At 47.5% G+C, this 24,568-nt stretch overlaps 1 protein-coding gene across 2 annotated transcripts in view; it reads left to right on the forward strand.

Annotated features, from left to right (window-relative positions):
- The window catches only part of CACHD1 (cache domain containing 1), an 86,133-nt gene that overhangs the window by 57,556 nt on the left and 4,009 nt on the right, over positions 1-24,568 (forward strand). For both annotated transcript variants that reach the window (XM_039711770.1, XM_039711771.1), the window contains exons 7-24: positions 1,694-1,910; positions 5,209-5,358; positions 6,369-6,602; positions 8,198-8,347; positions 8,908-9,031; positions 9,521-9,638; positions 10,572-10,740; positions 13,302-13,444; positions 14,455-14,636; positions 15,882-15,992; positions 18,611-18,733; positions 20,558-20,657; positions 20,747-20,863; positions 22,079-22,239; positions 22,818-22,904; positions 23,060-23,176; positions 23,750-23,901; positions 24,340-24,501. In XM_039711770.1, the coding sequence (XP_039567704.1) occupies positions 1,694-1,910; positions 5,209-5,358; positions 6,369-6,602; positions 8,198-8,347; positions 8,908-9,031; positions 9,521-9,638; positions 10,572-10,740; positions 13,302-13,444; positions 14,455-14,636; positions 15,882-15,992; positions 18,611-18,733; positions 20,558-20,657; positions 20,747-20,863; positions 22,079-22,239; positions 22,818-22,904; positions 23,060-23,176; positions 23,750-23,901; positions 24,340-24,501 (2,617 nt within the window). The remainder of the gene's footprint in view (positions 1-1,693; positions 1,911-5,208; positions 5,359-6,368; positions 6,603-8,197; positions 8,348-8,907; positions 9,032-9,520; positions 9,639-10,571; positions 10,741-13,301; positions 13,445-14,454; positions 14,637-15,881; positions 15,993-18,610; positions 18,734-20,557; positions 20,658-20,746; positions 20,864-22,078; positions 22,240-22,817; positions 22,905-23,059; positions 23,177-23,749; positions 23,902-24,339; positions 24,502-24,568) is intronic.

A 24,568-nucleotide genomic window follows, 5' to 3' on the forward strand; every position in this document is an offset into this window, starting at 1 on the left:
CTTTGAGTAGCTCATTTCACCTCTGAGCCTCTCTTTTTGTCTTGTGAAAGTGGAAATTATTTATTTTCCTGCAGTACTGGTGTGAGCTGAAGCATAATTAGTGTTTGGAAGATTCACAGATAATTATGGTACCAGCAAAGGGCTGAGAAATCTGGGTTTGATTTCTTGCTCTGTCCCTGGTACTCATTTGACAGTGAGAAAGTTACTTAACTTGTATTTTTTTCCAGAACAGACAACCGTGGCCTCGTAAAGTGCTTCTGTAAAACGTCTGCAGTTTGGTCTTTTAGTAACTCACTACTGCTGAGACCTTGATCAGTCTCTCTGCTTGGGTTTTCTTTTGTGAGCAGGAAGAGTTTCAGTTAAATCAAATTGAAGAAAACCGATGATAATCTTTGCCTTAAGTCTTCTCATGAATAGTATGGGAAAACCACTTGTAGCATGGTGCATTTAGACAGATTTAATTTGTAAAGTAATCTTACAGCTCAGCAGGATTAATAGCACTTGAATTCAAGTGTCAGAAAGGTTTGTGTTAATACAGAGAATACGTTTGAGACGCCTATCCCTTGGTCAGTAGCTCAGTGGTTATAGAACCTGTTACACAGGTATCTAATTACTGCTTAATTCTGGGGCTGTCTTGCCTCAGTCATGCTCCCTAATGAAGTTTGTCACTCAGTTAATGAGCCTGGTGTGTTAGATGTCATTAAGGCATAGAGGTAACACTTGCATTGACTTATTTACAGGAAAAGCTGATGTCAGAGTCGCCTTGCTTTGGCTGAAACATTGAAACAACAAAAAGCTTTGCTGGGAGCAGTCCTTAGAGGGGTTGTTTATTTCTTTTTTTTTTTTTTCATTTCTCTGTGCACTCCACTTCTCTCTGGGCTCTCCAGGCTTTCCTGAAAGTGCTCTCTGCTGATTCCCTGTCAGCTCTCCCTGGCCCACTCAGGCTCTGCCCAGAGCAGTGCATTGACCATTGTGAGGAGCAGAGTGAAGCTGACTCTGCTGAGAAACAAAGACCCAAATCTCTTTTCCTTGAACTCCACATAATCCTTTTGAAATCTGACAGATTTGTGCCTCAAGCATTTCTTTTCCAACAATGCATTTTTAAACCCACGGAATCTCCTCTGTTGGCTTCTCCCAGTGTTGTGTGTCTGGGTGTGTGAAGATGATGTAAAGATGTGTTGTGTTCTCCATGCAGGACTCCTGGACAGCTAATCAATGTCATTAAGCAGAAGCCCCTTCACTGTTTACATTAAGCTCTGTTTATACATTCTAACACTTCTGCACACACACAATCACACATTTCTTGATTGGTGCCTCTACCTTGTCCACATGCTCTGCATGCACTTTTCAGGATATGTGATTGCTTACAGTCCAGTGCTTCAAGGCCCTCCTTTATCTAATTCTTGTGGTCTTGGCATTTTGTTTTTCAGCCTCTTCTTTCTTAATGTAGCACAATTTATGTCCTGGTAATCTTGAGAATCCCAAAGGGTCCTGACAAGAGTAGCTAAGAACAGTTTGGCTGGAGCACACTGTGGCCTGTTCAAGCACATTGCTCCACCTCCAGGGGAGGTGATCCCATGGGATCTGCTCCCCATGGGATCTGCTCCCCATGGGACCTCTTCCCCATGGGATCTGCTCCCCCTGGGACCTGTTTCTCATGGGATCTCCTCCCCGTGGGATCTCCTCCCGGCAGATCTCGGTGCTGACGGTGGCGGACGCGGTGCGGACGTGCTCCCTGGACCAGTGCTACAAGACCTTCCTGTCCCCTGCCACCAGTGAGACCAAGAGGAAGATGTCCACCTTTGTCAGCAGCATCAAGGCGTCCGACAGCTCCACGCAGCACGCCCTGGGCTTCCAGAAGGCTTTCCAGCTGCTCCGCAACACCAACAACGGCACCAGGCTCCAAGGAAGTAAGGCAGCCTCTCGTGCAAGCCAGGCTGTTCCACAGGGTTTTCTTATTTCACATTCTCACTTTGGCAGAGGCCAAGGGAGCGGAGTGTGTTGAACAGGAACAAAAACGTGCTCCATCTCCTATTTTTGTTTTAAGGAGCAGTTCCTGGGCTGCAGGCCACGTGAGGGGCTGTTGGATGTGTCCATTCCCTTCTCGTTTGTGTCACTTGCTGCCTTGCCTTTCTTTTGAGCTGAAACAGGAGGGTGCAGGATTGATCACTGTGATAGCTGAGTTATTTCCCCAAGCTGTATGGGGGGGCAGGGGGCCTTTCCAGGAAAATTGCAGCTTCTGCATGTTCATTTCATGAGGGCTGGCACATTTGCATATGGATGATGTGCCTTACTGGAATCCTGGGGAAGTGGATCCCCTTGCTTCCCAGGGAAATGGGTTTGAGAATACCAGTTGTGGGTGATATTTTGTGGAGCACAAAGCTGTCCTGGCTAAATTTTCCTTCATCTCAGGGTGACCCCCCTGAACTCTGTGTACTCATTGTGAGCTTTATCCTTCCCTTTCCCAAGACTGGGTTTTTTCTGGGTGTTTTTTGTGATGAGGATGTGGTGCAAAACATGGAAAAGATGGATGTGAAATTGAGTGGCAGATTTGCTTGCCAGGAAGCCATGGAAGGCAAATCCTGTGCTCTGAGTGCTCCTTGGATTTGGGTAACTCTGGCAGTGCCAGGGCAGGGTGGAGGGAACAGCCATCTCCATCAGGACACTTGGGTTATGTAACTCCATTCCCACCCTGGCCCTGTGCCTGCTCCAGTGAGAGCAGAGCCTTCAGGGTCCCAAAGGGCACCAGCTCAGAGGCTGTGCACAGCCAGAGAGAGGGGAAAAGTCCAGGAATTGAATTGCTTTGGAAAGAATGAGGAAATGCCCCCATTCCACGTGACTTTCCTTGGGTTTATGGAATGGTGCTTTTGCTACCAAAGGTTCAGCCAATTCCTGAGCTTCAGGCCATTGGCACAGGGAGATTTTGTGTGACTGGAGAAAGGATAAGGCTGGCAAGGGTTAGATTTTACCATCACCTGGCAAAATGATGACAAGGGAGCAGCTCCAGCAAATGCAAAATGAACAGTGCAGTGCTGCTGCAGCTGGCTGGGATAAGATGAATTTGTCATCAGGACTTATTCCAAGAACATCAGCTGAGCCTTGGAGCATCCTCCTGCTTATTCCCCATTCCTGGAAGTGTCCAAGGCCAGCTTGGACAGGGCTTGGAGCACCCTGGGATAGTGGAAGGTGTCCCTGCCCATGGCAGTGGTGGGATGAGGTGGGCTTTAAGGTCCCTCCCAAACCAAACCGTTCCAGGATTCCATGTTTTTATGTTTGGCACTGTTTTGTATTAGGATTAGAAGTTTTGGCATATTCACACTTCACTAGGTTTCATATCAAACAGCTATTTTGGGGCAGAAGAACAGAAATGCAAATGCTTTGGGTTTAGGTTTTCTCTACATGTGGAAGATTGTGAAGATCTAACGTGCTTGTAACAAGTTTCAGAATTCCTGGGGGGAGACACAATAGGTTTGAGAAGAGGATGTTTATAAAACATGTCTCATTTTCTTATAAATAATCTTTTCATCTTTTTAAAAAAGAAAAACAAACCCAGCAAAAAAAAAAAATCCTTCATTTCACTGTTAATTTTCTAACATCCTGTTCCCAGAGAACAGTGTGTGGGTGTGTCAGGGAAGCTGTTGAGATACAGCCTCAATCCCAAATTCACACTGGCACAGCCAGAAGGGAGCTGCTGGTGTGAGATGGGAGAACTGTGCTGTTACACATCTGGATTTTCTGCTTCAGGTCCTGCTGCAGTCCTGCTCAGCACATCCTCATCCAAAGGGCTCAAAAATGCTCCAAAAGCTGCTTGCTCTGGTCCCTCATGCAGATTTAGGACTGGCTCTTGTTACTCCATTGAGGCTGCACCATGCCTGGCTGCAGATAAAATATCTCTGCTGTAGCCTAGGAAACACAGCAACAGTTTTCCTTAAACTCCACCCAAAGCTGCTTTAATACCTGGCTTTGCTTTTTTCCCCTACTTTTAGCCCGTACAAAAAACTAAGAAATTTCCCCAAATTAACAGCACTTCCTGTTTGTGTCAAAATCTGGTTCTGGCTGAAATTCTGGTCAAGCCATGAGGACAAAATGTGCAAGTCAAAGCATTGATACCTGTTTAATAAACCAGTACAGCAAATCCACCAAAAACTCAGGTGGAACAAGAAAGCTGGGACATGACAACATCAGCCCAGTGCTCTGGGATTGCTGTGGATGATTTTGATCTGTATGTTCATTGTAAACACAAACCACTCTCAGTGCTGAGATAAATGTGATGGAACAGGTTGGGGAGTCAGCACAGGGCTGTGAATTGTTGTGTTCAAAGGCTTTGGGGCAGGACTTTGGCCAGGAGCACCCTCAGCCTGAAAAACGTGTTCCAGGGAAAGTGTGAGGGGCCAGGTCACATCCCACAGAATTCCCAGAATTCCCAAGCTTGCTGCTCTGCCCTGCTCCATGGAGGGCATCCTGTGCAGCTCCGTGCCTTAGGATTGCAGGGTGGAAGGAGAACAGAGGGGTGGGAGATGGACAGTGCAGGTTTTGACCTTGTGGAGCCTTTTCCATGGAACTGGAGCAGCTGCTCCAGGTGCTGGATCTGTGTGCTCCTGTCTGGAGGCAGCCAAGCTCCTCACCTGGAGGGGAGAAGGATCCAGGGAGACCTTAGTGCCTAAAGGGGGCCAGGAGAGCTGGAGAGGGACTGGGGACAAGGGATGGAGGGGCAGGACACAGGGAATGGCTTCCAGTGCCAGAGGGCAGCCTTCTGGATGGATGGGAGATTGGGAAGGAATTCCTGGCTGGGAGTGTGGGCAGGGGCTGGGCTGGAATTGCCAGAGCAGCTGTGGCTGCCCCTGGATCCCTGGCAGTGCCCAAGGCCAGGCTGGACACTGGGGCTGGAGCAGCCTGGGACTGGATGGGGTTTAAGATCCCTTCCATCCCAAACCATTCCATGACTCCAAAGCCAGAAGGTGCCTGTGGGGTTTGCTCAGGAGAGCAAGCCCCATGCTCCTGGGTGGCCGACAGGGACCAAACCAAACACAGGTTTGGTGAGTGCCAAGAGTGAAACTTGAGCACCTGGAATCCATGTGGCTGCAGTGTGTTCATCGCCTGGAGGTGCCGTGGAGCCCTGGGGAAGCTGCTGTGAGCAGACTGCAGGGCTCTCAGCACAGGAGTTAAAACCCTGATGCGCTTTGTGCTGTGTCTGTGATTGTGTTTCAGATACTGACATGGTCATCATTTATCTCTCGGCTGGGATCACATCAAAAGAGTCCTCAGAAGATGATAAAAAAGCCACTCTGCGTGTCATCAATGAAGAAAACAGCTTCCTCAATAACTCAGTGATGATCCTCACTTATGCCCTCATGAATGGTGAGAGATGCTTGTGATTCCCAGGCCATAAAATTCCCTTTCCTGGCACAGCACAGCTCGTTTATTAAACTCAATCCAGGGTAATTCCAGGCCTTACTGGGAGCAGTTTGTTCATGGATTTTGGCACATTTCACCCAGAAGCTGCATCCAGATGTTGTTCCTTTGGTGTTTATAGCTGTGCCACTCTGTCCTTGTGTATCCCAGTGCAGCTACAGGGATATAAAATATTGTGGCCTGGATTGTTCAGACTGAGTTAAATTTGTAAATTATTGCAACTGCAAACCTTCCTGGGGGCTTCCAGGGGCAGCAAGCTGGGACTAAATGTGACTTCATCAGCCAGGGAGGGTGAATGGGAGATCCAACCAAGTCTGAAATGCTTTGATTACCTGGGAACCAACCTGACAGTGAAGTTAAGCATGAAGATCACCCACCCATTTTCCAAAAAAGCATTTTCAGCACGAAGGCAGTTTGTTGTATGACTGAAAATAGCCAAGGAAATGAATGCTTAACCCAATGTATTATTTGGTTGTAAATTTAAATACTCATTTGAGACTGGGGCGTGCAAAAGGCTTTGATTTGTGTGCAGGAGTTGAGCCTGGGACTTGAGTGAAGTGTGAAACTGGAATGATTCAGCTGGAGAACAAAGGCTGTTATCTCCAGGGCTGAGGATTGCTCCTGGTCCTGCATGTGGGCGAGCCACCAGTGGAGAACAAAGAGCTGTCCTGTGGATTTATGGGGCACACAGCTCTTGCTCCAAGGCTTTGTTTAAAGGGGGGATGTGAACAGCATGGCAAATCTTTTGCACTGTGCAACAGCAGGAGAGAGGCAATCTCTTTACGTTTGGTGTTAGTAATTAATTTTCCTCAAACCAATCTTTAAGCACTGAAATAAGAATATAGAATTTTCAGTGCAGTGATACAGAGTATGGATCATTCCTTCGGAGCAGGATGCAGGAGCCCGGGTGGGAATGAAGCTGGTTTGACCTGTTTGCTTGTGTTGTGCCCCTGCAGAGGGGGTGACAGGGCTGAAGGAGCTGGCCTTCCTGCGGGACCTGGCTGAGCAGAACTCGGCCAAGTACGGCGTGCCCGACCGCAGCGCCCTGCCCGTCACCAAGGGCAGCATGATGGTCCTCAACCAGCTCAGCAACCTGGAGACCACCGTGGGCAGGTTCTACACCAACCTGCCCAACAGGATGATCGATGAGGCCGTGTTCAGCCTGCCCTTCTCGGACGAGATGGGCGATGGTGAGTGCTGGCCCTGGGTTCGGGTGAAACCATCAGGGGTCAGGTTCTCTTTGCTTTCCTGTCCCCACAAACGCTGGAATCCTGTGTCATAGCTGAGATGGGGACAATACAAACACACTCCATTCTCAGAAGGCTTCAAACTGGTTTTATTCTGGCGTGCGTGCTTTTTATACATTCCTACAAAGCTCAGGAGTTTACACTTTACTCATTGGTCACAAGAGACAAACAAAGTGCTCATTGGAATAGTTGCAGGTTTCTCTTATTTATCCTTCTTTCTGTCTTGGTTTCCATGTCAACAACCTTGATAGGAAATTCTTTCAGGGGTGAACATGGATCCTCTTCTCAAACTTCTCTCTGGCTCACAGAAGCTGCTGTAAAACCTCTTCCACAATCCTACAAGATTTTGGTTCTAGGTGTGTTTCCAAGCCTTGTTGTCCGTAGCATTTTCATCTGCAGAAGGTTTAGCTGTGAAAAAATTGCTAACAAGACATGGAGTCGGCAGATTCAGTTTGGATTCTTGTGGTGAAATTTGTTCCTCTGTATGAGTACATAGGAACAAATAATCCATGATTTAATCTGTGGAGAGGAATTCTTTGTACTGGAGGGAAATAGGTTGGCATGGCATCCATGTCAGCCCTGTGTAAGAGCAGGTTAAAAGCAGCCTTGCAAATGGCACAAGGAGAGATTGTTAATTACTGTTAATTACTGTCCCAAGCTGGCCACCCTCCCTTCTTTGGCTTCAGCACACCTGGGCTGTTCTGAGACCCAAACTGAATTTAAGGCTGTTCCTGAGGAAATCTGAGTCTGAGCTTCTGTTTCTTCCTGCATTCCCTCAGTGATTAAACTCTGTTCTTGCTCTCTCCCAAAGCCATATCCAAGGAAAAATGGGAGCAACGAAGGATTGGGGATGGTGCAATAGACAGGTTTGTCTTACAGGGATTTCAGAGTGTACTTAAGGGCTTGTACATGCAAATGAGTTTTATATTGGGGTGAGGGAAGAGCTGCTGAATTTCCAAACAGTGGTGGAGAAAATAGGAGTAAGGTGTTGCAGAGTTCTCACCTCAGGGATGAGATCAATCCCAGACTGTTGGGTAATTATGGATATGATTCCCAGCACAGTGGCAATACTGGAATTTAGTTAAGCAGAGATTTAATATTCTAGTGATGCATTAGGTGAGAAACAACCCATCCCAGCTGTTGCTTTACAAGGACAAAGTCATTTCCTTCTTCTTCCATCCTATTTTTAATGGCCTTAAATCCTGTTAAAGGAAGAGAATACTCTGTTGGCTTTTCACACAAATTTACTTTGTGTCTATAAGGAATCCACTTGGAGACTGAGAGCCCCTCAAACATCGGTGGTGGTGTGTATTCTAGTAAATTGATGGATATACCTCAGGCTGCTATCAGGAACACAGATTAATTAGGGAGAATGGCTGACAACAGCCAGACACCACAGAAATCCTGCTGAGCTTCCCTGGCCAGCAAGGAATAGATACAAAATTTAATTGTGTAACATCTCAAAATGCTCCGTTTCCTCTCAAAATAATGAACAGGTGATTTTTCTGATGGTTTTGTGGTGTTTCTCTCCCTCCAAGGCCTGATAATGACTGTCAGTAAACCCTGTTACTTTGGGAACCTGCTGCTGGGAATTGTTGGAGTAGATGTCAACCTCGCCTACATCTTGGAAGATGTCACCTATTACCAGGACTCCTTGGGATCCTACACCTTCCTCATTGATAATAAAGGTAATTTTGGCTCAGATCATCTCCTCTAGTTTATCATCCTAAATATATCCTGTAAATTATTATTTAATTATCCTCAGATAATTTCTCCTCTAGTTCCACTGAGCTCGTGAACCACCAATTCTGAATTCTCACATTTCTGAGTAATGAATGATCATATTTATTAAAAGTTTAATTGCATGTTGTTGGTTAGTTCTGCCTGAATGTTACTGGAGATTTCAGGTGGATTCATGACATGAAACTTCTGTCCTGGAGTTCTGATTTGGAAACTCTTGCTGTGGGGATTTCCTACACCTGTGACATCCAAGGTTTTCTGGGAAGGAGGAAAAACTGGTGTTAATGTGTGTGCCCAGCTCTTTCCCTCTGAGCCAGCTTATTTTATTGCTGAATTTTTCAAGCTGGTTTTCATTTGCAACCCCTTTGATGACGAGATTGTTTGGTCACTGCCATCTTTGCCAAAATTCTATGTAATTACTGTATATTTGTTTTCCCCCCTAAAATATCTATCCCAGGGTTGATTTTTCAATGCATTCCACGTTTGGGGCTGTGTGTTTGTTTTTTAGGGTACACCCTGATGCACCCCTCCCTGACCAGGCCCTACCTGCTGTCTGAGCCTCCCCTCCACACAGACATCATCCACTACGAGAACATTCCCAAATTCGAGCTGGTGCGCCAGAACATCCTCAGGTGAGGAGTGGGTGCAGCTCCCAAATGAGCAGCACTGGGAGTGCTTCCAGAGGAATTTAAGAGTAGATAAGGTAAAATTCCTTTTCCTACAGCGTCTGGATACTTGGATGGATTTTTTTTTCCCATTAGCAGCTCTGGTTTGATTTTTCCTCCAGCTTTTCTCAGTTGTCATTTGTTATGTAGTGTTTCCCAGCTGATCTGGGGAGTATTCCTTCTAATCTATCTCTCCCTTGTCAGGAAGGTTTCCCACTATTTGGTCTGTTTTTTTCTTTATCCTTTGCCTATTCCCAGAATTTTAAGCTCAAAATGTGAGGGTACATAAGTGCATTTGCAGCACACACAGGCTTTCCTTCACCAAGCACAAATAACAGTTAATTCCTTCAATTCTTATGATAATTATATAAACACAGAATAGAAGGATTTTGCTGAAGTCCTAACAGTTTTGCTCAGTGTTTAATAAACTGCTGGATGTTTTATCTGCCACTGCAGCATTCCCTTGGGCAGCCAGATCATCACAGTTCCTGTGAACTCCTCGCTGTCCTGGCACGTCAACAAGCTGAGGGAAATTGGGAAAGAAGCCTACAATGTCAGCTATGCCTGGAAAATGGTGAGGACAGCAAGTGTGGGATGGCACAGAGGGAATTCGTGGCTCTGCTAGTGTCCTTCCTTCAGTCTGGGAATATCTGATCACTAATCTCAGCCCTGGGGTTAAAATGGAATCTGAGGTTAAACATAATCCAGGTGAATTCACTGATGCCAGCAAGAATTGGTTGCTTTGTGCCAACAAATTCAAGAAGGTACTTGTGGATCATTTCACAGCATTAAGTTAAATCCAACCTAAAGGATTAAGCTGAGCAGTTTTAAGAGATTAAATCTGTCATTGTTTAACAGAAATTTACACAGGAAGGTGTCTGGAGCTGATTTTCTAAGATTGTAATGCTGCATTTAACAGCAAACTCCCTCTGCAGAGCAGCTGGGACACTCCAAGGTTTGCTGGTCTGGTGTAATTTAGAGTCCTTAAAATACCCAAAGCAGTAAAACATGTGGCATGTGCAGCACACAATTAAGAGTGGAAATAATAAAATCTTGCATTTGAGAGTTAATTTGTCTGTACTCTCCATAAAGGTAACACCAGTGTGTGCCCAGCAACTGGAAACCTGCAGACTCTCCTCTGCTAATGACAAAACATATCCATGAAACAGTGTTAGAATTAGAAATTCTTGCTAATTGAGCAACAAAATGAAAGTCTTGTTTGGTTTTCAGGAAAAGAATTATAGCATTTTTATTTTCTGTGTTAACTGTGGCAGAGTCACTGAGTTCTAAAAAAAATCTTTGAGACATAAATTCTGTTCCTGCCCCACACTTGGGTTCTGCTTGGTGACTGGCTGGTGTTTTGCAGGTGCAGGAAAATACAGCATTTTTATGTTCTGTGTTAACTGTGGCAAAGATTTTTTGGTACAAAAAATCAGCGACTCTGAGACATAAATTCTGTTCATGCCCCACACTTGGGTTCTGTTGGTGACTGGCTGGTGTTTTGCAGGTGCAGGACACGTCCTTCATCCTGTGTGTGGTGGTGATCCAGCCAGAAATTCCTGTGAAGCAGCTGAAGAACCTCAACACTGTCCCCAGCAGCAAACTGCTGTACCACAGGCTGGACCTGCTGGGCCAGCCCAACGCCTGCCTGCACTTCAAGCAGCTGGCCACCCTGGGTGAGAGCCTCTGCCAGCCCGGCCTGGCCACCTCAGCTTGGGAAAAGCCTCCAGGATTCAGTCCCAGCTGTGCCCGATCCCCACCTGTCCCCAGCCCGGAGCACTGAGTGCCACCCCCAGGGATGGGCACTCCAGCCCTCCCTGGGCAGTTCCACCCTTTCCACGGGGAATTCCTGCTGCTGTCCAGCCTGAGCACCCTGGCACAGTCACACCTCCTGTGTGTTTCTGTAGAGCTCAAAGTAAAGCTCTTCTCACAAAACATGGGAAATGCTCTTCCCTTGAGAGGGTTTTATTTCCAAGGCTGATTTTCTGGCCAGCTTTTACCTTCTCACAGCTCTCCTTGGTCACAGTGACCTGCTCAGTGCTGAGCTCTTCCAGAACCACAGCAGAGCCTGAGCTGCATCCCACAGGGATCGTGGAGCCCAGCTCTGAGGGAAGAGCCCATCCAGGATTGAATCCATAACTTTGTTACCATCAGCACCAGGTTTTAACCAACAGATTTACTTCTTGCAGCAGGAATGAGTGGGGCTGCTGGTCAGAGCAGGAGATGAATGCCCTGGAGTCCAGCAGGGTCCCTGACAGTGCAGTGGAGGTGTCTCACCAAGCTTAACCCAAGTCCTCTCCTGGCTCTGAAGCACCTCCCTGAGCAGCAGCAGAGGAGGATGAAGTCCCAGCCAGTTGTGCAGGGCTCTGCTGCTCTTTTGCTTTGGATTCATGGGAGTTTTCCACTGCCAGAAGCATTGAATACCTTCAGAGGCAGAGGGAGAAGGAGAACTTCAGTGCTCTGGTGGTTTCCAGACCCTCCTCACCTGCTTCAAAGCTCTCAGGTTTTGATAGGCTGAAGTGGTGCTGCTCTTCCTGGCTGATTTCAAACATTGCTGGGAAAAAAAAGGGAATCTCCATGGCAGTTCCAGTGTCTGGGAAGGATGGAGAACTTAAAACCCAGAAATATCCCAAGAACAGAGGGGTTTTACATAAACATCCTACACTGCAAGATGTCAAGTTTAGGTACAGCCTTGGGAGGTCCCTAAAATCTGTACTATAAGAAGTTCTGAATTAAAGACTTCTGCTTGTAGCAGGGTTTGAAGGTCTCATGGTGAATTAGTGGCACAGTTGTGAGATTTTTCTTAGCTCTTTGGAACCCTGAGGAATGGCTCAGTGAGATCAGACTGGAGGAAGGACCTGACAAACCTGTGGAAATTGCTTTGCCAGTTGTTTAAAACACAGGTTTGTTTTTTTTTTTTTTCTTTAATGTGGTGCCTGATCTTGATTGTCTTATATCCAGAAAGATATAAATGCAGAATATCCCAAAAATACAGTACTGAGCTGTCAAGTGGAAAAACTTCACGTAAGCAAAATCAGAATATTTGCTCTGGGAAGCAGATGAAGGACTGGAGTAGAAGTTTGGAAGTGGGGCTGCAGCACATGTGTGGGGATGTGTTTGAGAGAAATGTGACTAAAAGCAGAGCACTTCACATACTGCACTGCAGTTTCTCCTCTGGAGACCATTCCACACAGGGAATTTGGGTTCCATGGGTCACATCCTCAGGAAAGATCTTCTCAACCCCCAGCCCTGCATCATGATAATAATTTCTCTTTTTTAAAAAGGAAAAGCTGTCTGGTTTTGCAGATTTTGCATGATGAAAGTTTGCTTTTGAGTTTGTTCTGAAAACCACTCCAGACAGCTGCACTTTTATTGGGGAGCTCCTCTTCTGCACTTGGGATTCTCCAGATGTTCATGCTCTGGAACTGAAAATGCTCATTTTCATTTTCCTCTGGGATATCTAACCTAAACAGGGATACTTAATTTCTTCTTTCGCCCATCATCTTTTCTTAAGGGAAACCAGCTTCTGTAATCTCACAGAAAGCAGTAATTCAGGAATTATTGAGGCTTTGGGAACAAGGGCATTAAGTACCAAATGACACACGGACATCAGAGCAGGGGGCTGATGCTGTGACTTCTGTGTTTTGAGCCAAGAAGGGGAGGAATTAATGTTCAGCCTGAGTTTAGGAGGAAACCCTGCTGGAAGTGCTCTGAGTTGGATGGAAAAATGGATGTTTCCTGCCCTCCCTCTCAGTCCAGAGTGTCCTGCAGGAGTTGGGTGTCATAGCTGAGATGGACACAACACAAACACACTCCATTTCCAGAAGGCTTCAAACTGGTTTTATTCTGGCGTGCATGCTTTTTATACATCCTTACACAACTCAGAAGTTTGTACTTTATTCATTGGTCACAAGAGACAAACAAAGAGCTCATTGGAATAGTTGCAGGTTTCTCTTATTTATCCTTCTTTCTGTCTTGGTTTCTATGTCAACAGCCTTGGTAGAAAATTCTTTCAGGGGTGAACATGGATCCTCTTCTCAAACTTCTCTCTGGCTCACAGGAGAAAAAACCTGTTCCACAGTTGGGAAAGGTTTGGTCACAGCTGGTCACACACTTTGTGTGCTGACGTGTGGGAGAGCAGCGGGGTCATTCCTGCCACAAGGGCAGAGTACAAACACCTCACCTGCCACACGTACAGCTGATCACGCTGAAATTCCTGGTGTTTTGGTGTTTGCAGAGAGCCCCACAGTGATGCTGTCTGCAGGCAGCTTCTCCTCGCCCTACGAGCACCTGAGCCAGCCCGAGACCAAGCGGATGGTGGAGCACTACACGGCCTACCTGAGCGACAACACGCGGCTCATCGCCAACCCCGGCCTCAAGGTGGGCACCAGCCCCCGGCTGCTCCTGCAGTCCCCACATCCCAGCAGTTTGCACTGGCAGGGACCTTAAAGCCCATCTCATCCCATCCCGGCCGTGGCCAGCGCCTTCCTGTAGCCCAGGGTGCTCCTGATGCCTTAGGATTTTGGCTTTTCTGTTTTTCTGTATTTGTGGTCCTGCAGTTCTTTAGTGCATAACTCCAGACTCCATGTTCAGTGGGAGCTGCTGCTGTCCCAGTTTGGGCAGACACAATTCCTCTCCAGGCCTGGCAGTCAGGGGCTCCTCACTGCCTCAGGCCCCAGAGATGGGAACAAAAGGGACTTGGGGCAGCAAACTTGGGGTGAATGACTTCATTACCTGAAGCTGTAATTGGAACATTAACCCCCAATATGCAAATGGGCCAAACTTATGAAAATATGAAAACCTGTGACCCATGGTCCATTTTGGGTGCAGCCCCTTGGGGAGGCTTTGTCTGCCCTAAAGGTACCTGAAGGCCCTTCAATAAATAGAACAGCTTTTTATTTCCTTAATTTTGGACTCTGCTTCTAGGTAAGCCCCAAAAAAGGCATTACTCCAACCTGGCCTTGGACACTTCCAGGCATCCAGGGGCAGCCACAGCTTCTCTGCACAACCTCACACTCCCAGCCTGGAATTCCTTCCCAATATCTGATCTAAGAGAGGAGGAGGGCAGAACTTTGTTGAAACAAACACTAGAAAAGTTAAAACCACGCTAAGTTCTTAGCAGAAACACCTTGGTGTTCTTAGGCATACAACTGAGAAATCTCTATTTTCTGTGCGAGCAGCACAATATTTACATTTACCCCAAGTTAAGAAAAGCCACGGAGATAACGCCAGCAATATTTCATTCTAATAATCTGCTTGGAATGTCTGGAGTGAGGAGCCCTGAAGGAAGCAATTGAGGCGCGGTGATCCCCGATGGCTCTGGGGGAGCGTTTATTATCCTGCCATGCAAGTGCTGCAGGAGCCCTGCCAGCTCTGCCTTTGTGTTGCAGTTCTCTGTCAGGAATGAAGTAATGGCAACCAGTCACGGCACGGATGAATGGATGACCCAGATGGAGATCAGTGGCCTCAACAGCTACATTGTCAGGCGTTACATAGCAACCCCCAACGGGGTGCTGCGCATCTACCCCGGCTCCCTCATGGACAAAGCATTTGATCCCACCAGGAGACAATGGTGAGGTTTTAGGGTCCCTTCAGCAAAGCTTTGAATCATCTCCGAGGGCAAGAAGGGAAATATTTAGAGTTGATTTCAGTTTTGGGGTTGATTTTGTAGCCTGTGGCTTGCTTTTGTTTTTGTTTTTTTTTTTTAATTTAGTTGAAAATGTTTTCAGCATGGGGAAAAAGTTCAGAGCCTAAACGCATTCAAACATTTATTGGTTCTAATTTCAGGCCTTTTTATTTTGTGGGGTAGTAGGTGTTTCATAGCCCAGCTATGGCAGATGGGAACATAAATATTCAGAAAATGAGCATCCCCTTCAGGGATTAGCTAATTCGGGAGTGTTTGAGCTCCTTGGGCCCTTTTTGGTTGTTCATATCTGAGCCTTTTTGTTTGTTTACTGTGGGTTTCCTCACTGCTTTCAAGGAGGGATTAATTCTGCAGCAGCATCTGATTTGGGCAGAGAGCTGGGGACACTGCAGATGGGAGCAGGCTCAGGGTGTGCTCCAAAGGCTGGGATCTGTGGGAGGGAGCCAGCCAGGTGCTGCCACACTGGGAAGGGCACAGATCCCAACCCTGCGGCTCTGCAGTGCTGCTGGCAGCTCTCCTGCCCCCTGTTTGCCCTGGGATTTGTAGTGGTGTGGGAAAAAGGTGCAAGTTAAACACTGGGAATAAAGCAGAAATGGGTTAAGCTGCTCGTGGATTGGTGCTCTGGGTAGGGAGAAGCAAAGTGGTCACTTATTCTTGCACAAAAGTGTTGCCAAAAGTTTTATCAGCTTTCCTATGACAGTTTTAACAACTCTGCTGTGACTGTGGTTTATTTTTTGCTGATGGAAGTTTTAAGAGGTTGTAATTTATAATCACTGTCTGATATTTCTGAATTTTGTTGCCTCGCCTCTGTTTTTTCTCCTCACTTTGCAATATAATCATTTTGCCAGGGCTGAGTTTGAAACTCTGCTGGCACCAAGTCCTGCATTGTTCTGGGGGAAAATGTCTGAAATTACATGAAATGTGTTCTGTGCAGATGTAAACTGAGCTTTTTTAATGCAGCTGGATCTACTGGGGGACCATTTATTGAGGCAGTCTGGGTTAGTTTGGAGTCCCAGTTGTGTTTAGGTACTTGTTTGATATTAAAAACCAATAATTTGGTGCCTGTTTCTCACAGTGTCCAAAATTCAGTGTTATTTTGGGAGAGTCAAGGATTCTGTTTTGAAGTTCCAGACTTTGGCACTGATTCTGAGCATTTCTTTTGGCTTCCCTCAGGTACCTGCATGCAGTGGCCAATCCAGGACTAATCACCTTTACTGGGCCCTACCTGGACGTGGGAGGGGCTGGCTATGTGGTGACCATCAGCCACACTGTCCATTCCTCCAGGTGAGGGGCCCTGGGCCTTTGGGGCAGGCAGGAGGACTCTGAGTTACCAGGGCTGGGTGACTCTGTGTGCTCCAGAACTGAAAACCAAAGCTGGTCCTAAAGGGCTGGTGGTGAAATGTCATCTGACCTTGTGGAAATGGGGCATTGAAACACTGGGAGAAATCCAGTTTATAGGAATATGTGCATTCTGTGGCTTTATTGGTAATAAAGGAGTAATAACAGCACATTTAAGAAAGGGATTGATTGGTGGGAAAGTGCTCCTGGATAAACACGAGGTGGGATGTCCAAGGAATTGGTAGCAGCAAAGGGATTGCTCTGCTGAGGCAGTTTGGGAAGTGTTCCCTCTCTGCTGGAAGTTTAATCCTTCTCCATCAGGACTGCCAAGTCCCCCACACCTCCACTTGTGGGGTTTTAAGGAGCAGGGAGGTGTTTGGAAGGGAACTGGAGGCCGCAAAGGGGGTTAAGCACAGAGCTGTCCTTCCTCCAGGAACTGGGGAGCTCCTCTCCCGGGCTCTTCAATCCAGCACTTCTGGCCTTCCAAAGCCTGTGCATCTCCAAGAGCCCTTCCAGGGCTACAGGGAACAGATTGGAGTGGGACAGCAGGGCCAGGAGTTGGGCTGGATGATCCCTGTGGGTCCCTTCCAGCTCAGGATATTCCATGGTTCCATGACATGACTTTTTCCTGGAGGACCGGGCTGTTGCTGTTCCAGCTCCCTGCTGGCCAGGCCCCCAGGCTGAGGCCAGGATTAGGGATGCAGGATGTTTAAAGGAGCCCAGTTTATAAAACATGGACCCAACCTTGCTGTCCCAAGCTCTCCCAAATTCCCAAAAAAGCAGTTACCTGCCCAGGTTTTTGCATGGAATCTCCTCCAAGCTCCTACCCAACAGCCCACCAGTACCAAGGGAACTTCCAGTGCTGTACTGGGAACCAGGGGACCCCAAAGCCAGCAGGGATCAGGACGTGGCTCCTCCACTCTTCCAGAGATTCCCCTGCTCTGTGTGGGATTTCCCACCACTGCACCTCTGCCTGTGTGTTCTGGCAGGAGCATTTCAGCCCCAGCCCCTGAGTGGTGCTCCTCACAGAGGAATTTACTTTGGGGAAACACTTCTGTAAGGAGAGAAGTGCAATTAATCAAAATTCTGATTTTTATCTAGCAAGGGATGGTTTACTCAGCTCTAAGAACTTAAAGCTCCTGTGGGTTATTAGAACATGATTAAAGAGCAGTTAAACAAAGTTTGGCAGATGTGAGTGTGATTCCTGGGTAAATATGACCTCTGAAGCTCATAGTCACATGTGGTTATAATCCCCAAAGAGGCCTGAGCTCCAAATCCAGAGGGGTGGGGAGGAATCTGTGGAGTTAACAGGAATTTTGGCATTAGGGACTGCTGGGAGTGTTTAAATACCCACATCAGGGCAGCCAGAGCTGACACCTCTCATTCCCATTTTATGCATATCTTATTTCTTTTTATGGAGGCTGGGAAGAGAAGATTTATGCCTGATGTGGTTTAATGCAGTTGGCATCAGCAAAGCAGGAGGATTTAATGCTTGAAAATGAAGCTAAAATATTTACAATTTCTTAATGGCTTTATGTCTGTTAGGACAGAGCAGAACTTCAGAGCCTGATGTCTTGTCACACATGAAATGTGTCTGTGCTGCTTCACTGCCATCCTTCCCTTCCTCCTCCAGGAAATGTGAACAATAAATCCAATGCGGGTTTTAAAAATCTATATTTATCTGTCTACAAATGAGATTTGACTGCATGTCCACTGCAGCACTTTGAAAAGCAAACAAAGCTCAGCCCAGTAAACAGAGCTGGGTTTCCATGGAGCAGGGGGGTCGGAGCTGTTTGTGCAGCCCAGCTGGGCCTAGCAGCATCTTCATTTCTTTTTCTTTTTCTAAACATTTTTATTCCTGTCTTCTGAGATTAAATAAAGGAGAAAAGTGAGTTTTGAGGAGCAGTAAGTCAGAGGTGTAAGGTCCACCTGGGTGCAAATCCCACACCCTTGAAGCTCTGATCCTTCTGTGTCCTGCAGGGGTGAGAGGGGGCTGCTCTGCTGTGGCCTCCCAGTGCTACTGGGAGCAAACTGGGAGCACTGGGGTGCTAGGAATGGAGGAAGGACAAAATGCAGCCTCAGGCTGCTGCACACCACCACATCACAGGATCCTTTTCATAACTCACCCTAAAAAATATAATTTTCTTCTGTTTTTCTGTCTGCCATTCATGGTCACTCCCACACTCTGGAGTTTTAGGGATTTAGCTCAAAGTCTGGCACCTTCACATTCATTCCTCCTGCTGGGGGCTGAGCAGAGGAGGGGTGCAGGTAACTCCTTCCATTTGTGGGGAATTGGGAAATTCAGGGGCTGCACCTTCTTTTGTTTGTGTGGATGGGGGATTTTTAATGCTGATTTCTGCCACTCAGGATTAAATGTCTGTAGGTGGTGGGGGTGTGTGTAAGGTGGGATCCACTCCTGGGCTGTCTCTGTGCTGGCTGCACAAGGGGTGACTAAAACAGAATTTATTATTATTATTATTACCCTGAAACATAAATAATAAATAAGAAAAATTATTTTTATTATTTCTAATATTTATAATTTCTCCCTTTCCTCCTCACTGCAGTGCTCAGATGTCCTCAGGACACTCCGTGGCCGTGATGGGCATCGACTTCACCCTCAGATATTTCTACAAAGTCCTCATGGACCTGCTGCCAGTTTGTAACCAAGATGGGGGGAACAAAATCAGGTAAAAATAAATAAAATATTTATTTTCTTTAACCTGGTAACCCAGGGGTCATTTCCAACTTAATTTCTCCAAGGATTCTGTTACTCTCAGTGTGTGTTCTCTGATTTCCAGTAGAACTTGTGCTTGTCCTTCTCATAAAGATTATGTGGATGTTTTTGTTATTCCAGATCAAACTGCCATCAGCTAAATAAACAATCTGCAGGATTACAAAAGCAGCAGATAATATATTTGATTTGATTGTTTTGGTTATATTTAGATTTCTTTGAAATTCTGGGTAGAAAAACCATTCCTTATTAAATGAACACACTTCCCAGTTCTCCTGTTTGTTTTAATTTAACCTCTTTAGTTCCTGTGAGCGTGTAAGAATGATACAGGATCTCAGTTATTTTAACTCCAATTATTCAAATACAATTTTGGGATGTTTTTCTCAGAAATCCATAGCACAGCCTAGGCAGAAGAAGTCTGATTTCATCTGGAGTATCCAATTTCAGTCAGACCCCTGGGTATCTTAAATTGTTCCTTTTTTGAAAAATCCTGTGGGGGTGGGATAGATTCTGGTTTGGGTCTGGAGTAACTTGATAACGTGGTTTGGGCATTGCTGTTGGTTCCTTGTTTGTTTTTAAACCTTAAATTTGGGAAGGGAAGTGGTTTTCTGTCGTCCTCCCAGTACTTTTCTGGTTTGGGTATTTTTCTATATATTTTATGGCATATAAAAAAAAACAAATCAGGATTTCTGGTTTGGCATCACTCCCTCCCAGTAAAAAACTGCTGCTGATCAGCAAGGTCAGATGCTTTATTCTGTTCCTGCGTTCCCCAAATGAGGAATTTTGAGGATGTTTTTCAGACCATTCCCCTGCAGAAATTGGACCCAGTGTTTCCAGTCTCAATAAAAAAGCAGGTGTTTGGGGTTTTGTAGTGTGTCTCTCCTAAGGATTTTCTGTCAGGAAAAAGAGCAAACAGCACATCCCCATGTGTATTTCTAAAGGAAACCCCCCAATAAATCCAAGTTTTCTGCCTCCTTTGTACCCCCAAAGAGCACAGAGGCTTCCCCTGCCCTCTGCTGCCCCGAGCTGCTGTGGGTACCTGACACATGCCATGGGAATCCCACGGAAAGCTGCTCCAGCCCCAGATCCAGGCAGATCCCTGCTGAGCTTTTGGGAACATCAAGTGGGCTTTGAAGCTCCCCCTGTCCCTCTGTGGCCACGAGTCCCTGATGGTGCCACCCTGGCCAGGGATCCTGTGCCCGTCTGTGGCCATGGAAACGGGAGAGGGAAAAGGAAAAAAGGGAAAAAGGGAAAAAGGGATGGATTGAACTCCCTGGATTCTGGACTGGGACACAGCTCCAACGTGGGAAGAGCTGACAAGGGAGAGGAAAGCTTGGGAGGGCTGGGAGTGGAGCAGGAGTGATTTATCTCCCACTCAAATCGAATTCTGAAGGGGGAGGGCATTAAAGGAGAGTGTGAAATCTCTCTTTAATTAGTCACATAGTAAATTAATAAACCATTAAAGCTTTCCAAGTTCATTAGGCTCTGTTCATTTCTGGCTCTCCCCCAATCAGACAATGCACTGATGGCTTTTCCTTTCTGGTTTTAATCAGCTCTGTTTTCAACTCCTTGATGGCCCTGGCTCTCTGGAGCAGTAACAGATGGAAAAGCTTCGGGGAAATACCCAACATATTCTTTAAGGACATTTTGCAGGGAATTTGTTTCATGGCCCTGTTGAATGGAAACCTTTAAAAGCCCTTTAAGACCATGTTTTATTTCACCCCGTTCCCCTGAAGCCCAAGGAGGTCTAACAGGAGGCTCTTGCTGTGTTTTGGGGCAGGTGCTTCATCATGGAGGACAGGGGGTACCTGGTGGCACATCCAACCCTCATCGACCCCAAGGGCCACGCGCCCGTGGAGCAGCAGCACATCACACACAAGGTCTGCCTGCTTTCCCTTGCCTTATTCCATACCTTTCCTTCCTGTCTGGTCTGATTCCAAAGGCATCAAATCCTGCCTTGCCCCCTTAGGAGCCTCTGGTAGCAAACGACATCCTGAACCACCCCAACTTTGTCAAGAAGAACCTCTGCAACAGCTTCAGCGACAGGACCGTGCAGCGCTTCTACAAATTCAACACCAGCCTAGTGGTGAGCGTGGTTTCTGTCTGCTCTTGCTTTTGAGTGGGCTTTGGTTGGGTTGGGTTTCTCCTGGTGGAAACACAAGTCCCTGCCAGGCTCAGCAGCCGGGGCTGGGAGCCAGCCTTCTGTGGGGATTGGCCTCTGCTCCCCTTCTCCAGACACAAACCAGGCTGCACAAACAGAGTCCCCTGACATCAGGGGTTGTGGATGGGAGCCCTGGCCAAGTGTGGCTGCTGTCTGCAGGGTCTCAGCCAGCATCAGGGGGAGAAGGGCAGTTTGCTGTTGCTGGGTGAGGATTTTCCAGCTATAGCTGGGATGTGTTGCTTTGATCTGAGCTGAGCTCTGGCCAGTGTCACATCCTCCTGTCAGGTCTCTAATAACTTACCTTTAGGTGCCCAAATAAATCCATTTACTGGTGAGCATTCCCAGACTGTCATTTGTGAGACTGGAATCTCTGGGGTCCTGTACACTCTGTGCTCTCCATGGATCCTGTGTGAGCTTCCTCTCGTGAGGAGTCTAAACCAGGGGCTGTCATCCCTCACAGAGCCACACATCCACCCTGCCAAAGTCCCTCCACAATGATTCCAAAGCTACTACACTGTGGGAGAAGACTGGAAAATATTTGCAAGTCGTGTCAGAATACATTGATTTATGTCGGGTTGGCTTAAACATTTTCCCCACACTTGAAATGCCAAGTGGGAAGTGTGATGTTGGGAAGGAAATTGTGGAGGATGGAGCAGAAACTTGTAGAAAGGAATCAGGAAGGAGTCTGCAGGAGCTGGGCGGTGCTGTGGTGGCTTTTTTTAAGGCTCAGGAAGTTTCCAGCACGTGGTGGTGGCTCCCTTCAGAGCCTTAGGGAGGTCACTGGGGGCTGGCACCGTGGGGACGGGTCAGCGAGCGCTGGGAAGGAGTGAAATGTCACCTCTGCTGCCACTTCTCATTTGCACAACTGAGCCAATTCCTTTCTTCAGCAAATGCTGAATCTTCTTCAAATCTTCAGCAAAGCCTTTTCACCCAGAAGTATCTGGGTAGCAAAAACTTACCCACTCCTTAATCAGCCTCTGTTTTGTGAGGATGGCACTCCCTCACAAAAACGCCTGAGGGGAGCCACCACCTCTGGAAGCCGTGGCAGAATCCATGTCCCCCACAGCTCTGTAGGATCCCTGGGGAAGGGAAGAGTCTTCAGCTCCCTAAAACAACATCTGACGCCTTGTTTTTGGCCAGGGTGACCTGACCAACCTGGTGCATGGCAGTCACTGCTCCAAGTACAGGCTGACGAGGATCCCGGGCACCAACGCCTTCGTGGGCATCGTCAACGAGACGTGCGACTCGCTGGCCTTCTGTGCCTGCAGCATGGTGGACAGGCTGTGCCTCAACTGCCACAGGTGACAGCGCTGCCGGGCTGGGACACTCTGTCCTCATCCCTGCCCTGAGGTGTAGGGAGCACCGTGAGCTCATCTGTTGATTCAGAGCGAGATCAGGGAAAATGAGAGTTGCTCTGCCTGTGCTCCCTGTAGGAGGTGCAGGTGTCTCTGCCAGGGTGTCAGAGAGTTTAACCAGGGGAGTTTGGGTAGATAATGCTGAAAGACACTGAGGGATCCAGTGGCTCAAGAGCAGTTACTGTGAGTGAGGTATAGAAATTCCCATGGCATAGAAATTCCCATGTTTTTACATGGACTGGGGGTTTTTTATTGAGGGGATCCAGGAAGTTCTGCCCACACCATCCTGAGGTGTTTGTGGCACTGCCAGGAAGGATCCTTACATCCAAATCTGAGGGACTCCCTGCTTTTGGAATTCCAGGGGTGGATCACCCTCAGTCCAGAGCAATCACTGTTCCTGGGGAAGGAGCAGAGAGTCACTGCACAGCCTTTTCCATGGGAACTGCTGCTCCAGGGCTGCACCACCGTGGGGTTAAAATCCCAGAGGTGTCTGATGGGTTTTCCCTGTGTTTTCTGCCCTGCAGGATGGAACAGAACGAGTGTGAGTGTCCCTGTGAGTGCCCACTGGAGGTGAACGAGTGCACTGGGAACCTGACCAACGCCGAGAGCAGGTGAGAGCCAGGACACTGCAGGAACAAACTCCCTGCTGGTCCTGCTGAGATCCCACAGGCAGAATTTTCAGTACAATGAAGCAGAAGACATGCAGGAGGTAAAGATGTTTTTAATGGGTTGTGCTTGGAGTGCTCTGTTCTTTGCTGCCATGCAGGAATCCGAGCTGTGAGGTGCACCAGGAGCCAATGACTTTCACAGCCATCGATCCCAGCCTGCAGGATGCTCTCCCCCAGTGCATCAACACCCAGTGCAACCAGAGGACAGAGAGTGGGTAAGGTGGCCTTCCCCACCCCTTGGGAAATAATCCAATGGAAACAGTTCTGCTTTAAATGTTTCAAAGAAAAAAAATGTAGGGGAAAAAAAAGGCATTATGCCAGAATGAGGTTCTACTCCTGGCACTGAGGGCTCATTTTTGCTCATTATGAGCAGTCTCCAGGGACCTGAGATTGGTAAAACATTCCAAGCTCTGACCAGACTGCCCAAATCCTTTCTTCCTTCTTCCAAAGGCTGCAGAGAAAGGCTCGAACTGCAGCCAGACTTCACCACAACGAGAAATGTCTTATTGGAGGAGTTACAAGTAGGATTCTCCCTTTGCTCAGGCTGAGTGGTGCAGGAAAATACCAAAGCAGACAGAGCTGGGAAAGGGATGCTGGAAATGCAGCTTCCCTGTGTAACTTCCCTTGTGGCACTTGAGCACTTCCATGGAACTTTTTCTGGCTAAACTCACGTACTTGAGGGTGTACAGATGCTTTTGGCCTCCCCCTGTCTCGTGGCTCTGACCCAGGCTGAGCTCTGCAGAGGAGAGGTGTTAAACTGGACAGTAACCATGTCCTGCTTGGTGCAGGGATTGCTTTGGAGTGCTGGACTGCGAGTGGTGCATGGTGGACAGCGATGGGAAGACTCACCTGGACAAGTCCTACTGTGCCCCTCAGAAGGAATGCTTTGGTGGCATCGTGGGAGCCAAGAGCCCCTACGTGGATGATCTGGGAGCAATAGGTAACTCTGCCTTTCTGAGCAGGTGCTGCAGCTCTTTGTGTCCCAGAACATGCAGCAGGTTCTGCACATAACATTTAGCCAGTGCTAAATCAGCATAAAGAGTGCACCAGGCAGCGAAGACGGGGTGAATATCACCTTCTGGAAAATCCTGATGTGGAGCTGAGTGTAACTGTGCATTCCTGTCTTCTCTCTGAGTTCCTTCTCCTATTCCAAGTGAGCACAGCCAGGCACCCAGAAATCCTTGCAGAGCTTCTCCATGTTCCATATTGTTGATTTAACCCTTCCTGCACCTCTCTGAGTTCCTTCCCCTATTCCAAGTGAGCAGAGTCAGGCACACAGAAACCCTTGCAGAGCTCGTCCATGTTCCATGTTGGTTTAACCCTTCTTGCAAAGCATTTACGGTGTTGTTCTCCCTCTGCTTTGTCCCTTTTGCTTTAGGAGATGAGGTGATCACCCTGAACATGATCAAGAGTGCCCCCGTGGGCCCGGTGGCTGGAGGCATCATGGGCTGCATCATGGTGCTGGTGCTGGCCGTGTACGCGTACCGGCACCAGATCCACCGCCGCAGCCACCAGCACATGTCCCCGCTGGCAGCACAGGGTGAGCTCCACTCACGGACCCAGCAACAGCCTGGGCATGAAAAAAAAAACCAGCAGCACAACTAAAC

Source organism: Passer montanus, unplaced genomic scaffold (assembly GCF_014805655.1).
Source record: "Passer montanus isolate IOZ18808 unplaced genomic scaffold, ASM1480565v1 scaffold25, whole genome shotgun sequence".
Classification (NCBI taxonomy): Eukaryota; Metazoa; Chordata; class Aves; order Passeriformes; family Passeridae; genus Passer; species Passer montanus.